Source organism: Schistocerca nitens, chromosome 5 (assembly GCF_023898315.1).
Source record: "Schistocerca nitens isolate TAMUIC-IGC-003100 chromosome 5, iqSchNite1.1, whole genome shotgun sequence".
In the NCBI taxonomy this organism is placed as follows: Eukaryota; Metazoa; Arthropoda; class Insecta; order Orthoptera; family Acrididae; genus Schistocerca; species Schistocerca nitens.
The window spans coordinates 384,216,031-384,231,512 of record NC_064618.1 but is presented as its reverse complement, the minus strand read 5'-3'; the positions used below and the strand labels follow the sequence as shown (position 1 = coordinate 384,231,512).

Sequence of the window (15,482 nt, the reverse complement as noted above, 5' to 3'; positions counted from 1 at the left end):
TTGATGCAGCGAGGGGATGGAGGTGTACAAGCACCCTCATGGGCATCCTTGCCACACGTAACACATTTGGCCGGATTGGAACAGGACTGGCTGGTGTGATTGAACCGCTGACACCGATAGCAACGCGTAGGGTTTGGGACATAAGGGCGAACGGAAATTATCTCATAGCCTGCTTTGATTTTCGATGGGAGTTGAACTTTGTCAAATGTCAAGAAGACAGTGCGGGTTGGAATGATGTTCGTGGTTGGTTGGTTGGTTTAAGGATTAAAGGGACCAAACTGCAGAGGTCATCGGTCCCTTTTTCCAAAAGACTAAAAATACCCACAGAGAATAAAAACTGTTCAGCAGAAAAGGAGACAGACGACACAGAACAAAAGAAACATAGACAAGGACCAGACAAAACTAAATAAAATCACACCGAGTGTGACGGTGGTTGGCCGACCATAGGAACAAAAAAAGGAAAAGCCAACCACCGAAAACACATTAAAAACTTAGTTTTAAACCGTAGGCCAAAGGCCAGAATCAACATAAAACAATAAAATAAAACAGAAACACTCAGAGTAAAGAATAAAATCCCCCTGCCTTAATAAAACGTAAAACTAAGCCAGCCATAACAGGGTCATCAGATAAAAGGGCAGGGAGCGTCTCAGGCAGCGCAAATGTCTGCCTGACCACAGCTAAAAAGGGGCAGGCTAACAAAATGTGGGCCACTGTCAAAGCCGCCCCGCAGCGACATACAGGAGGGTCCTCCCGGCGCAGTAAAAAACTGTGTGTCAGCCGGGAGTGGCCAATGCGGAGCCGACAGAGGACGACTGAGTCCCTGTGGTTGGCTCGCATGGATGACCGCCACACAGTCTTCGTCTCCTTAATGGCACGGAGTTTATTGGGCGTGATCCGATCGCGCCATTCAGCTTCCCAAAGCGCAAAAACTTTTCGGCGGAGGACTGCCCGCAGATCAGTCTCTGGGAGGCCAACATCCAGAGACGGTGGTCTCGTGGCCTCTTTCGCCAGGCGGTCAACATGTTCATTGCCCGGGATACCGACATGACCGGGGGTCCACACCAAGACCACAGAGCGGCCGCTACGCGCAAGAGTATGCAGGGACTCATGGATAGCCATCACCAGACGAGAACGAGGAAAGCACTGGTCGAGAGCTCGTAAACCGCTCAGGGAATCGCTACAGATAACGAAGGACTACCTGAGCAGGAGCGGATATACTCTAGGGCTCGAAAGATGGCGACTAGCTCAGCAGTGTAAACGCTGCAGCCAGCCGCCAAGGACCGTTGTTCGGAATGGTCCCCTAGAGTTAGCGCATATCCGATACGACCAGCAACCATCGAACGTCGGTGTAAACAATTCCAGAGCCCTGATACGTGGCCAGGATGGAAGAAAAGCGGCGGCGGAAGGCCTCTGGAGGGACCGAGTCCTTCGAGCCCTGTGCTAAGTCGAGCCGAAGGCAAGGGCGAGGAACACACCATGGGGGTGTACTCAGAGGCGCCCGGAAAGGAGGTGGAACAGGGAAAAACCCAAGTCCGCAGAGAAGCTCCTTGACGCGTACGGCGATCGGACAACCCGACCGGGGCCGACGGTCTGGCAGATGGACGACTGACTGTGGGAACAGGACACGGTAATTTGGATGCCCGGGCAAGCTAAAAACATGGGCAGCATAAGCAGCCAGTAATTGTTGGCGTCGTAACCGCAGTGGAGGGACACCTGCCTCAACAAGGATGCTCTCCACAGGGCTGGTGCGGAAGGCACCAGTGGCAAGTCGGATCCCGCTGTGTAGTATTGGGTCTAGCACCCGCAACGCAGAGGGGGATGCTGAGCCATAAGCCAGGCTCCCATAATCCAGACGTGACTGGATTAACGCCTGGTAGAGCCGCAACAGGGTAGATCGGTCGGCGCCCCAGCGGGTGTGGCTCAAGCATCTCAGAGCGTTTAGATGCCGCCAACACGCCTGTTTGAGCCGCCGGATATGAGGCAGCCAAGTCAATCGGGCATCAAAAAGGACACCCAAAAACCGGTGGGTCGCCACCACTGAAAGAAGTTCGCCAGAAAGATAAAGCCGCGGCTCCGGGTGGACAGTGCGTCGCCGGCAGAAATGCATTACGCAGGTCTTGGTGGCCGAAAACTGGAATCCATGAGCTACAGCCCAAGACTGCGCCTTGCGGATAGCACCCTGTAGCTGACGTTCAACAGCTGCAATGCCAGTAGAGCTGTAATAAAGGCAGAAGTCGTCAGCATACAGGGAAGCAGAGACAGAATTTCCCACGGCCGCAGCGATCCCGTTAATGGCTATTAAAAACAGGCACACACTTAAAACAGAACCCTGTGGCACACCGTTCTCCTGGACGTGGGTGGAACTGTATGAGGCTGCGATTTGCACGCGGAAGGTACGAGACGACAGAAAATTTCTGATAAAGATCGGCAGAGGGCCCCGAAGACCCCACCCATGAAGCGTAGAAAGGATGTGATGACGCCATGTCGTATCGTACGCCTTCCGCATGTCGAAAAAGACAGCGACCAGGTGCTGACGGCGGGCAAAGGCAGTACGGATGGCCGACTCCAGGCTCACCAGATTGTCGGCGGCGGAGCGGCCTTTACGGAACCCACCCTGAGATGGAGCCAGAAGGCCCCGAGACTCCAGTACCCAAGTCAAGCGCCGGCTCACCATCCGTTCGAGAAGCTTGCAAAGCACGTTGGTGAGGCTAATGCGGCGGTAGCTGTCCACCTCCAAAGGGTTCTTGCCTGGCTTCAGAATGGGGATAACGATACTTGCCCGCCACTGCGACGGAAACTCACCCTCGACCCAAATACGGTTATAAAGATCGAGGAGCCGTCGCTGGCAGTCCACTGAGAGGTGTTTCAGCATCTGGCAGTGGATGCTATCTGGTCCAGGAGCGGTATCACGACAAGCGGCAAGGGCACTGCGGAATTCCCACTCACTGAATGGAACATTGTACGATTCTGGATGGTGGGTGCGAAACGAAAGGATCCGACGTTCCATCCGCTCTTTAATGGTGCGGAAGGCCTGAGGGTAATTTGCAGAAGCGGAACTCATAGCAAAATGCTCTGCTAAGTGGTTTGCAATGACGTCGGACTCAGTACAAACTGCTCCATTCAGTGAGAGCGCAGGGACGCTGACAGGTGGCCGATAGCCGTAGACGCGTCGAATCTTGGCCCAGACCTGCGATGGAGTGACATGGAGGCCAATGGTGGACATGTACCGCTCCCAGCACTCCTGCTTGCTTTGGCGGATAAGGAGGCGGGCTCGCGCACGCAGCCGTTTGAAGGTGATCAGGTGTTCAATGCAGGGATGTCGCTTGTGACGCTGTAGCGCCCGCCGGCGATCTGTAATCGCTGCAGCGATCTCAGGCGACCACCAAGGCACAGTCCGCCGCCGAGGGGACCCACAGGAGCGGGGAATGGCAGATTCGGCGGCAGTAACGATGCCGGTGGTGACCGACTGAACCACCGCATCAATGTCGTCATTAGGCTCAAGAGCGGCAGTGGAGGAGAACAAGTCCCAGTCAGCCTTATTCATAGCCCATCTGCTAGGGCGCCCAGAAGAGTGACGCTGTGGTAGTGACAGAAAGATCGGAAAGTGGTCACTACCACACAGGTCGTCATGCACACTCCATTGGACAGACGGTAAGAGGCTAGGGCTACAGATTGAAAGGTCAATGGCGGAGTACGTGCCATGCGCCACACTGAAGTGTGTGAAGGCACCATCGTTTAACAGCGAGAGATCGAGCTGCGACAATAAATGCTCAACGATGGCGCCTCGACCTGTTGCTACTGACCCACCCCACAGAGGGTTATGGGCGTTGAAATCGCCCAATAGCAAGAAAGGCGGCGGCAATTGGGCTATCAGCGCAGCCAGGACATGCTGCGAGACATCACCATCCGGTGGAAGGTAAAGACTGCAGACGGTAACAGCCTGTGGCGTCCACACTCGAACAGCGACAGCCTCAAAATGTGTTTGTAGAGGGACAGACTCGCTGTGCAGAGTGTGAAGGACATAGAGGCAGACGCCACCAGACACCCTTTCATATGCTGCCCGGTTCTTATAATAACCCCGATAGCCACGGAGGGCGGGGGTTCGCATCGCTGGAAACCAAGTTTCCTGAAGAACAATGCAGAAGAAAGGGTGAAGGCTGATAAGTTGTTGGAGCTCAGCGAGATGGTGGAAAAAACCGCTGCAGTTCCACTGGAGGATGATATATTCCACGGCTGAGAAAGGCGTGAAAGGACTGGGAAGGCAATTTACGCCGCTTGTTCACTCACTGCCACCGATTCAGTACCCGTACGAGAGGCATCCATGGCGTCTGAGGGACCAGCGAGATCAAGGTCCGCAGCGGACGCTAGAATCTCGACTTCATCCTCAGACGCAGAGCGCGAAAGGTGCGGTGGGGTTGGTGCCACCGCAAGGTCTTTGGCCTTAGAGCTCTTTCTCTTGGACTTCTCTCGCTGAACCTTGGGTTTCACCGGCTGGGAAGGCTTCACCGATTCAGTCTCCGGGACAGAGGAGGATCGTGAAGTCCTACGCCCAGCCGCTGGTGAGGACTTATGCCACTGTCGGCCGTCATCCTTCCCGCTGGTGGAACCCTGGGAAGGGAGGGTCCCAAGGGAACTCTTACGGGCGAGAGTAGCCGAAGAAGTTAGACGCTTCTCCGGCTGAGAAGCGGGGACGGACGTCCCCGACGGGTGGGAGGAGGTTGCTCCTGAGGTAGGTGGTGCAGGAGCAACCGGTTGGGTAGAGCCCCCCACGGGCAAGGGGGCAGGAGGAGTCTTACTGCGTATCGAGCTCGCTGGAAGTCTCGAAACTGATGGGGATAGCACAGTTGTTGTAGCAGCTGCGTAAGACGATGTCATTCTCACAGGATAGAGTCTGTCATATTTCCTTTTGGCCTCAGTATAGGTCAGCCGGTCCAGGGTCTTATATTCCATGATTTTGCGCTCTTTCTGAAAGACTTTGCAGTCAGGCGAGCAAGGAGAATGATGCTCCCCGCAGTTGACACAGATGGGAGGCGGGGCACATGGAGTATTGGGATGAGATGGGCGTCCACAATCTCGACATGTGAGGCTAGAAGTACAGCGAGAGGACATATGCCCGAACTTCCAGCACTTAAAGCACCGCATCGGGGGAGGGATGTAGGGCTTGACGTCACAACGGTAGACCATCACCTTGACCTTCTCCGGTAATGTATCACCCTCGAAGGCCAAGATGAAGGCACCGGTAGCAACCTGATTGTCCTTCGGACCCCGATGAATGCGCCAGACGAAATGAACACCTCTACGCTCTAAGTTGGCGCGCAGCTCGTCGTCAGACTGCAAAAGTAGGTCCCTATGGAAAATAACTCCCTGGACCATATTTAAACTCTTATGTGGTGTAATGGTAACGTGAACATCCCCCAACTTGTTACAAGCAAGTAGTCTGCGTGACTGAGTGGAGGATGCCGTTTGTATCAGTACTGACCCAGAGCGCATTTTGGACAAGCCCTCCACCTCCCCAAACTTGTCCTCTAAATGCTCGACGAAGAACTGAGGCTTTGTGGATAGAAAAGACTCCCCATCAGCTCTCGTGCAGACTAAGAATCGGGGCGAATAACTATTACCTCCATCCTGAGACTTACGCTCCTCCCACGGCGTGGCCAGAGAGGGGAATGTTTTCGGATCGGACGTTTGAGCATTAAATTGAGCCCGAGAACGCTTAGAGACTGCTGGCGGCTGGCCGCCAGCGAGAGATGATGTACCACGCTTCATTGCGGGTCATCCGCCCTGATGCCACCTACTCCGACCAAGGGCCCTCCCCACGGGCGCCACCCAGCCGCAGCAATAGCCACCTGGCAGGATGGCCATTGCCGGGAGTCCTGATGCCCCAGGGAGACGGGCATCTACTCCTTGGCATACGTGGGGAGTTAACGGCGCAGGCATCAGTAGAGCGATCCCTGTGTTGTCAGGGGGCTACAACCAAGAGGGTACATGGCGGCCCCACCACAACGGACTGGCTACCATGCTGGATCTTAGGTGCAAATATGTCCAAGGTCGTCGTCGCAGTTAAAAGCAACACTGCAGAGTGCAGTGTGGTAATCGCACCCAGCGACGTATCCCCGCCCAAGAGACGGAAAACGAGCGGGACACCATTGCAACGACGAAAAAGTTGGCTAAAGGTCTCAATGCACGACGGATACAGTGCACCATGTAAGGCGCCCTTCCCCAATTGGCTCGCTCTTCGGAATAATTTAGAAAGATGGAGGTCAAACCCGAGAGGGGACCATCACATAAGGCCGAAACATTTGAGACTCCTTTTAGTCGCCTCTTACGACAGGCAGGAATACCGCGGGCCTATTCTTATCCCCGAACCCGCAGGGGGGAATGATGTTCGTGTCAACCCTTTTCATAACCCTATGAACAGCCGTTACGCCCTGGTCAGACAGGTAGTGCTGAATTTCTTCGTCAGACAGTCCATCGAGAGAGCGTGTATAAACGACTCCACGCGAGGAATTTAAGGTACGGTGCGGTTCCACCCGGACAGGGAAGGTGTGTAGTAGTGAGGTACGCAGCAATTTTTGGGCCTGGAGGGCACTGACTGTTTTTAACAACAGGGTGCCATTCCGTAATCTGGAACAAGACTTTACTGGACCTGCAATTGCGTCGACACCTTTCTGAATAATGAAAGGGTTGACCGTGGAGAAGTCGTGACCTTCGTCAGACCGAGAAACAACAAGGAACTGTGGCAACGATGGAAGAACTGACTGTGGCTGAGACTCAGTGAACTTACGTTTGTGAGCAAACATAGTGGAAGGTGAGGAAACCATTGCGGAAGAATCCCCCATGATTACCGGCGTCTCCGATGGCGCGCTCCTCCCTTGTGGGGGCCCTCTCTGAGGGCACTCCCGCCTTAGGTGATTGTTCACACCTCAGGTCACACCTCAGGTCACACCTCCCGACAAACGGACGGAGGGACCAATCGGCACTTTCGGAAGGTATCAGCTCGGGTGATCACCCCTCCCTGGGCCTGGCCGTTACCAGGGGGTACGTACATGTCCTACCTGTCTACCCGGGGCGGGGAATTACGCGTTACCCCGTCACCGGCTACGCATGGAAGTGCGTGGGTTGGCCTTCAGACACGCACAGGGAGGAAGAAAGAGAAAGGGAAAGGAAAGAAGAGAGGTCTCAAACGCCGCAGCGGAGAAAAGGGTAGAGAGAAGAGGTAAGGAAAAGAGAAGGACAAAGGAAGGATGAAGACTTACAAGCAAGGAAGGAAGGCGAAGAATGTAGTATATGTACAAGCGTCCGTCTCCGGACGTAGGCACAAACCATAACCCCAGAGAAAGGGAAAGAAAGAGCCAGAGGTGAAGAGGGGGGGCGAAGATGGGGGATGGGGAAGGATGCGGAAAGGGAAGGTATGCAGCCCGGAAAGGAAGGAAGGCCACATCAGCTCGGGGTCCCGTGCTCGCTACGCACGTATCCACAAAAGAGTTGTGGATCCCCTGGGGGGCTACCGAGAGTGTGTCCTCAACGACCGTTCAGCGAATTTTGCTGCATATGGGCATCTGCGGTGGGTGCCAGGTTCAAGCACCCATGCTGATTGCTTTTCGTAGGCGCCGAAGGCTGGAATTTGCGCACCAGTACCGCAGCCGGACGTCGATTGAGTGGACACACGTGGTCTTTTCAGATGAATTACGTTTTATGTTCCATCGGACAAATGGCCGTTAGAGCGTACGGAGTGAAATGTCCGAAAGCGAACTCCCTGAAACAACAGAGGGAGTTTATTGATTGGCGACTCCATGGAGTGTCCTGTGCACCACGACCAGATAATGGATATACTTGGAAGGAGAAACAGCGTTGGTTTTTTTTTTGTTTTATTATCCGCAAAATCGATTTCGGTCACTTAGTGACCATCCACAGTGCTGCAATATACAATTTAAATTGGGAGGCACTGGTGTCAACAAGCTTAGAGCTATCACATAAACTCGCTCTAAGCTTAGAGCGAGTTTATGTGATAGCTCTAAGCTTGTTGACACCAGTGCCTCACAATTTAAATTTTATATTGCAGCACTGAGGATGGTCACTAAGTGACCGAAAATCGATTTTTCGGATAATAAAACAAAAACATACGACCAACGCTGTTTCTCATTCAAAGTATAACCGAGGGAGTGTTACGGTCTGGAGAAGGTTGTCTTGGCACTACACGGGTGGTCTCTTCGTTCGGAAGCCACAATGCATCAAAACGAGTACGCATCTATCCTCGGGAACCGCGCCCATTCCTACATACTGTACGTTCTTCCTCGGTACCCACATTGTGCGTTTTCTGATGAAATTAACAATGCAGCGTCTCTCAGCTCGCAGTGTACGTGCGTGGTTCGAAGAGCACCAGGCCACCAAACTCCACGTATTTATACCCAATCGAGAATCCATGGGAACACCTCAATCCGGCTGTTCGCGCTACAGATCGTCAACCGAAAAACAGAGTGCAGCTGGTCTTCGCACTCGAATCGCCATGTCTCCACACCCCTGTCTGTACTTCCTGTAACCTCATTGACTATCCCTACACGTCCCGAAACGGTCCATTTTGCAAAAAGATGGTTATTCAGGCTTTTAAAAGATGGTCACATTAATGTGACTGGATGTCATTTTTTGAGGTTTTATTTTTAAATCTGAAGAAGAGCATTGCTTATGATAGAAACTAGTAATCGAGTGTGAATATTCAAAACGGAGACTGTTACAACAACTATTTGTAACAATAAAACCAGTCACCCACAGATCATCTACTAAACTGTTCCGTAGATGTAACAAACTTCGTGACTGTCCCCTCCTGCGTACTCTATTTAGTTTTGGATCCTCTATCAAACAAGTCATGTTATAATTTCTCACTGCTATCAAAAATAGTTCTTGAGCCTCATTTGCGATTAGCTTTAAGGTTAAAGTGTGTTGCAGGCACAAACTTGTTCCGTTCAATTTGCTGACTACTGAAATGTAACGTTAGCTAAATATGCCTGGGAGATAGCTCCAAACACCATAAAAAAAAGCTACCGTGCTACGAATGAACAGAGTGTGAAGTGTAGATAGAAGAAGAAACCACCACCACCACCACCACCACCACCACCACCACCACCACCACCACCACCACCACGGATTAGGCCTTAGGTCTGTTCCACGGCACGAGCAGCGATTGACGATGGTGGTGGTGGTGGTGCATTTGATCAACACGTCACCAATCACTCCATCTGTCATTGAAAACAGACAAATCATGATGGTGACGCTGCTTCTGTATTCAAACAGCTCCTCATATAAGCTCATCTAACCTCATGAGGCAGTGTAAACCCCGTTCCAGAACTCCCTAAGTCAGCAAAAATCAGATGAGCTACCCTTGATCGAAACCGGATCCTTCTGCACCGAATACGGTGGCACTTTTCAGCTACGGAGGTTGTCATTCATCACCTACGACCTAATAAGGAAACTAACCGTAGTCTTTCAGCACTGAGTGGTGGTGATGGTATTAGAGCGCTCAGTTACGAAGCCATTTCTCTTATCGCGCAGGGACCGTAGTATTGAAACCGTGGACCTCATATTCCGGACTATGTACTCATTTCTTACCTAATATAGCGTGTTCTGAAATTCCCCTTAGAGCGCTCAGTTACGAAGCCATTTCTCTTATCGCGCAGGGACCGTAGTATTGAAACCGTGGACCTCATATTCCGGACTATGTACTCATTTCTTACCTAATATAGCGTGTTCTGAAATTCCCCTTACAAATTTCTGGGACTTCTGGAGGTGAGTGATCATATAATATCTTTAATAGGAATAGTCCGCTCCTGGTAGCCGAGTGGTCAGCGGAGGAATTTCATACCTAACGGCCCGGGTACAATTGCCGGCTGGGTCGGAGATTTTCTCCGCTCAGGGACTGGGTGTTGTGTTGTCCTTATCATCATCATTTCATCCCCATCGACACGCAAGTCGCCGAAGTGGTGTAAACTGTAAAGACTTGCACCAGGCGGACGGTCTACCCACCGGGAGGCACTAGCTACACGGCATTTCCATTTTAATAGGAATCCTTGCGACGGTTCAAGTCAGATGTTAACGGGTCCACGTCTGCTGAGGGACAGAGAAACGTTTCAGAGTTCTTTGTCTCGGTATGTAATAGGGTGACAGGATGACCTGGCACTGAATGTCCATCAGGAAATGTGGTTTCAGCATGATGGTGCCCCACATTACTTCTTAAGTGCGGTTCGGAGACATCTCAACAAAAGGTATGGTGAAAAACGCCGTGGTTGTCCAACCGCGTGACCGCCACGATCAAGGTAGGCTGAAGTGTTTGTAGCTAACCTACATTACTGGGTCAACGTTTGAATATTAAACATTCCCTGCAACTTAGGTAAATGGAGCAAATCGGTTGGTTCTTTTTCCATTAGCTGTGGTGTACGGTGCATCTTAACGGGCTTATCGAGGCACCACATAATTTATGGAGAGTTCCTTTGAAAATTCGGAAAAAGTTTATCACCATTTTTTCGCCGTCAGCAGCGGATACATAAATGGCTAAATCCAGCAAATCGCTCAAATTCCACCATTTTGAACAATTTTCTTCCGTTGTCGAGAAACACCAAAACCGAGCCGCGGATTCTGAGATGATTACGCACAGAAAATGGCAGATTTTTTTTACGGTATATTCCGTAGATCCCGTCCTCTAACAGCCTCGCAAATTTAGTACCTTTATCAGTCTCCGAGACACAGATGTTATAAGTTACTCTACTTGTGCACGTAAAATCCGGTGTGAGCCGAAAACAGATTATGGAATGCCTTAGCACGGAGAAATGTGTGTCTCCGTTGTGATCAGAAGTGTTCTGGAGACCCCATGTTGTATTCAAGCACTTGGGAAAGTGGTGTGCACGTGAAAGTTTTATGCAATTTCAAATTCACTGTATCACTGTAAACTATCAGAATTTTACTGAGCCATGCTTTTTTTTTTTTTTTTTTTTTTTTTTTTTAGGAGTGACGATGTGACGATGACCAGCGGCAAAATGGTATTGGAGCACAAAAAACGCGATCATGCTCCTGTTTGAAAGACTGTCTGGAAAGTGGGGTACCAGCTGCCTCATTCTAACTTTCTGAGCACCTTTAAAAAATTTCCACAAATTTTCGCACGCAAACACACTCGCGCTTTCTTATGCTGTGAGAGGTGAGAGTGGCAGTGAGAAAGAATCGGGAAAGTAATAAACAGCGGTTGTAGTATAGAAGAGCAAACGAGACAATTGTAGCGTGAGAGAAAAAGGGACACAATGGCAGTGGAACACAATTGACAGTAACAGAACAATTCTAGGGAAAGAGTGAAGGAGACAGTGGCAGTGGGAGAGGGAGAGGAACAAAAGAAGTATAAAGTGGAAGTGGATGATAAATGAATGAGATAGCACAGGAAGGGAGAGAGAAGGGAGACTGGCAACGAGAGGAGATAGTAGTTGAACAGAACGAAGGAAACTGGAGATACAAGGCAGGAGACACACACACACACACACAAAGCGATAATAAAAATAAGTTGGGCTGAACGAGTGATAATGGACTAGTGAATATGAGCCAATGGGAACTTGTGAGAGTGCTGCACGTTAAAAGGAGTGCAAATATGTTTGCATGGCAAAATGTTTGGTATTTTAAACAGGAGCATGGTCGCCTTTCTTGTGCTCCGATAGAACAGTAAAGGTGGTGTGAGGTCTCATTCCAGTAGCCCTTGTAATTTAGCTGAGTCTCGAAGTCGGTACTTTGCGCGCCTGTCTCAGCCAATCGCGTACTGTAATTTTGTGGAGGTCTCAGTGTTGTCGCAGCTGTATGGAAGACTATTGTTGCGCCCGTATCCGTCTGCGCTCCGCAATTCAAAGCTGGCAGCAGCGCTGCCGACCGACACTACGATCTTTCGCCAGTTCCGCGTAAGTCCAGAAGTTTTATCTCGAGTGCAGCGTATATGTGTAGTACAGTTATTACATCGTTTCCAGCAACTGATTGATGCAGAACCAGTCTCTCGGATACCCAAGGCGTACCAGAGATCAATAGCCTGCAGAGTTCAAATGGTTCAAATGGCTCTAAGCAGTATGGGACCTAACATCTGAGATCATCAGTCCCCCTGGACTTAGAACTACTTAAACCTAATTAACCTAAGAACAGCACACACATCAATGCCCGAGGCAGGATTCGAACCTGCGACCGTAGCAGCAGCGCGATCCCAGACTGAGGTGCCTAGAACCGCTCGCCCACAGCGGCCGGCAGCCTGCAGAGTACATATCACGCCAACAGTATTAATCCAACTACAAGCAGACAACAGACCAGCATAAACGGCTCACCTAGGGGGCCCAATCGATAGTTGAAGGTGACGAGGACGAGCTCGTGGTCCATCATGTGGTCGGGACAGAAGTTGGCGATGTCTCCACTGCCGAACTGGAACCCGCCGCCATGGATCACCACGATCACGTCCCTCTTTACTCGCCACGTATCTGCGCCATCGTTTTTGTTAACCTGAAAGTAAAGACCAAGGAGAAATTTTATTAGCCACTATGTTCGCACAAGCCTTGTCTCTTCATTTCGATGTTTCGTCAGAATAAATATCCTCGATCTAATAAACTTTGCTCGGTGCAGGGTAGATTACCAGACTGATGGGAAAAATTTATATGTAATTAAAATTAATTTTTTCCACTTTTTCGTTCCGATGCAGTAGAAATGTGTTTCGCTCAGGTTTTGGCTGAACATGGGCTAGTGCGCGCCGTATGTCACTGGGTATCACCGCCTACTCGTGCGCAGTCCACGTGAATAATTCACAGGGAGTACTGCTGACGAGGTAAAACTTCGCCAAGGTGTCGCTGACTAGCCACGCTTAGCAAAGTGTCCTCCAGCAGCCAATCAGATAGCTGTGAACGATCACGTGGGGGTAGGGGACCCGGCAGACTAGCGAGAAAGCGCTGGCACCACCGGGACCTCTTGCTAGCCAGTCCTCGACCCAATCACACGTACCTCCCTGTTTCTCCTTATTCGGGCGTCATAGTCTGTGCGCAGCTTTATCCCTGTCTCTCTTAGGCTAGATTTACTGGTTTAAACCTAAGTCAGCTTTTCATTTTCAACTATAAAATAATGAAAATATCTAATTTCATATACGGAGCTCTCGTGTATACGCCTTACAGTCCTTTCTGGAAATTTATTTGCAGTCTCAAATTTCCGTCGTCATTCTTTATCACACGCATTTAACGCATTTCCCACGCATTTGTATACATATTTCACTTGTGTCTCTAAAACATTTCGCCCTGTAGTTTCATTTTCACGCATGTACTTAACCGTACACCGCACAGAGATAATTTTGATGCTATATTCAGTGGTATACATGATACGGTCTGCAAAATTTGTCGCGAGTAGAGCGGCCGTTTTCGTGTATGGACAGCGAAAATTTAGTATACAAACTTTTTTCCTTTCCTCATTTTGGAGGGTTGTCAGCGAGAAAACGTTTCACAAGGGTTTGATATTATGTGTAAAGTTTGTTGTAAGTCACAGAGTACTGTCATCTGAAATACTGGATTTTTTTTCTTATGGATTTAGTGCGCAAAACAGCTATGGTCTTAAGCGCCCATTCTGTGGCTTAGTGAAGGGTAAAAACGGGAATTTAATTCAGCAGCAATGGGAGCTAAACTCAAGGAGGAGGGAAATTAAAAACAGAAGGAAATCTTAGGAAAGTGCTATTGAAGAGGAGCTTCAAATGACCGATGACATCTCACTAACACTAATAAATTCAAGGACGCTATCGGCTGAGCGCGCGTCATCTCTTAAAAGGGAAGATATATCAGGCGACAGCAGTAAACGGGCGCTTAGCGGATTAAAATAGGGGCACTGAAGTAAAACGTGTCCCACCGTCCACAGTTGAAGCAGTGGGGACAAAGCGGGGGAGGATCGCCACCCAAAAGGTGTCGATGGCTAAAAAGATTGCCCAGTCCGGAGTCTAGTTAAAATTACCTCCTCCCGACGTCGAAGCCGGGAGGAAGAGGTCCAAGCACAGGGAAGAGGTTTTATTTCCCGCAATTTATTATCCCGAACTGCAGACATATGTGTGTGCCATAAAAGAGCAACATGACATAAAATGCTCTTTTTTTTTTGGTGGGGTTTAAGGGCGCTCAACTACTGAGGTCATTAGCGCCCAGTCACTGTTGTTAGAGCACATGGAATCTAGTAAAACTCAAGGGGATGGGGGGACACCAGAAAGACCTGACAAAGATGCAGATAAAATAAGTAAAAAGGTTAGATGTCTTTGGACAAGCCAGTCAAAGTTATAAAACGCAGAACACGAGTAGCTGCTCGTGCTTCATCAGCTAAAATATCTGGTAAAGTAGATGGCAGGGACAGGACAACACGAGATTGACTAAAGCGGGGACACGACAATAAAACATGGCGCACTGTTAATGCCTGACCACAAGGGCACTGCAGGGCTGGGTCACCGGAGAGCAGGTAGCGGTGGCTAAACCGGCAATGCCCAATCCGCAACCTGGTCAGAAGGACCTCCTCTGGCCGAGATGGTCGGGAGGAGGTTGTCCAAGCAGTTGGGAGCGGTTTTACTGCCCGGAGCTTGTTTCCTTGGAGGGATGACCAAGCATCCCACCACAACGACACAAGCCTCTTACAAACATCCCCACGAACGTCAGATGACTGGACACAATGGGAGGCTGGCCGAGGCAGGAGGACTGCAGCCTTGGCTGCAGCATCCGCAGCCTCATTCCCAGGCACTCCTACATGTCCGGGAACCCGTAGAAAGCTGACAGGAGAACCATTATCAGCGAAAGAATGGAGGGACTGCTGTATCCGTTGAATCAAGGGATGGACCGGATAGGGAGCTCCAAGGCTCTGAAGAGCACTGAGTGAGTCAGAGCAGAGTACATACGATGAATGGCGGTGGCGGCGGGCATACTGAACGGCCTGATGGAGAGCAAAAAGCTTGGCCGTAAAGCTCGAACATTGGTCGAGGAGCCGGTATTTAAAGGTGGCAGCCCCGACTACAAAGGCACAGCCGACACCATCGTCAGTTTTGGAGCCATCGGTGTAAATAAAGGTGTGACCGGCAAGTCGAGCACGAAGTTCGACAAACCGTGAGCAATACACTGCAGCCGGAGTACCCTCCTTCGGGAGTGAGCTGAGGTCGAGATAAATATGAACCGGAGCCTGGACCCAAGGTGGTGTCGGGCTCTCACCCTCTCTGAAGGTGGTAGGGAGGGCAAAATCCAATTGTCGAAGCAGGCGACGGAAGCGGACTTCGGGGGGCAGCAGGGCAGACACATACAACCCGTACTGACGGTCGAGAGAATCGGCGAAGAAGGACTCGTAAGAGGGGTGGTCGGGCATAAACAACAGCCGGCAGGCATACAGACACAGCAGTACGTCGCGCCGGTAGGTCAATGGTAATTCGGCAGCTTCAGCATAAAGACTCTCGACAGGACTAGTGTAGAAGGCTCCGGTCGCAAGAC

General features: G+C 50.6%; 1 protein-coding gene across 1 annotated transcript in view; it reads right to left on the bottom strand.

Moving 5' to 3' along the window:
• Nucleotides 1-15,482, bottom strand: part of LOC126260809 (venom carboxylesterase-6-like) — a 160,419-nt gene that overhangs the window by 95,862 nt on the left and 49,075 nt on the right. The window contains exon 3 of the mRNA XM_049958177.1: nt 12,333-12,504. Within this exon, the coding sequence (XP_049814134.1) occupies nt 12,333-12,504 (172 nt within the window). The remainder of the gene's footprint in view (nt 1-12,332; nt 12,505-15,482) is intronic.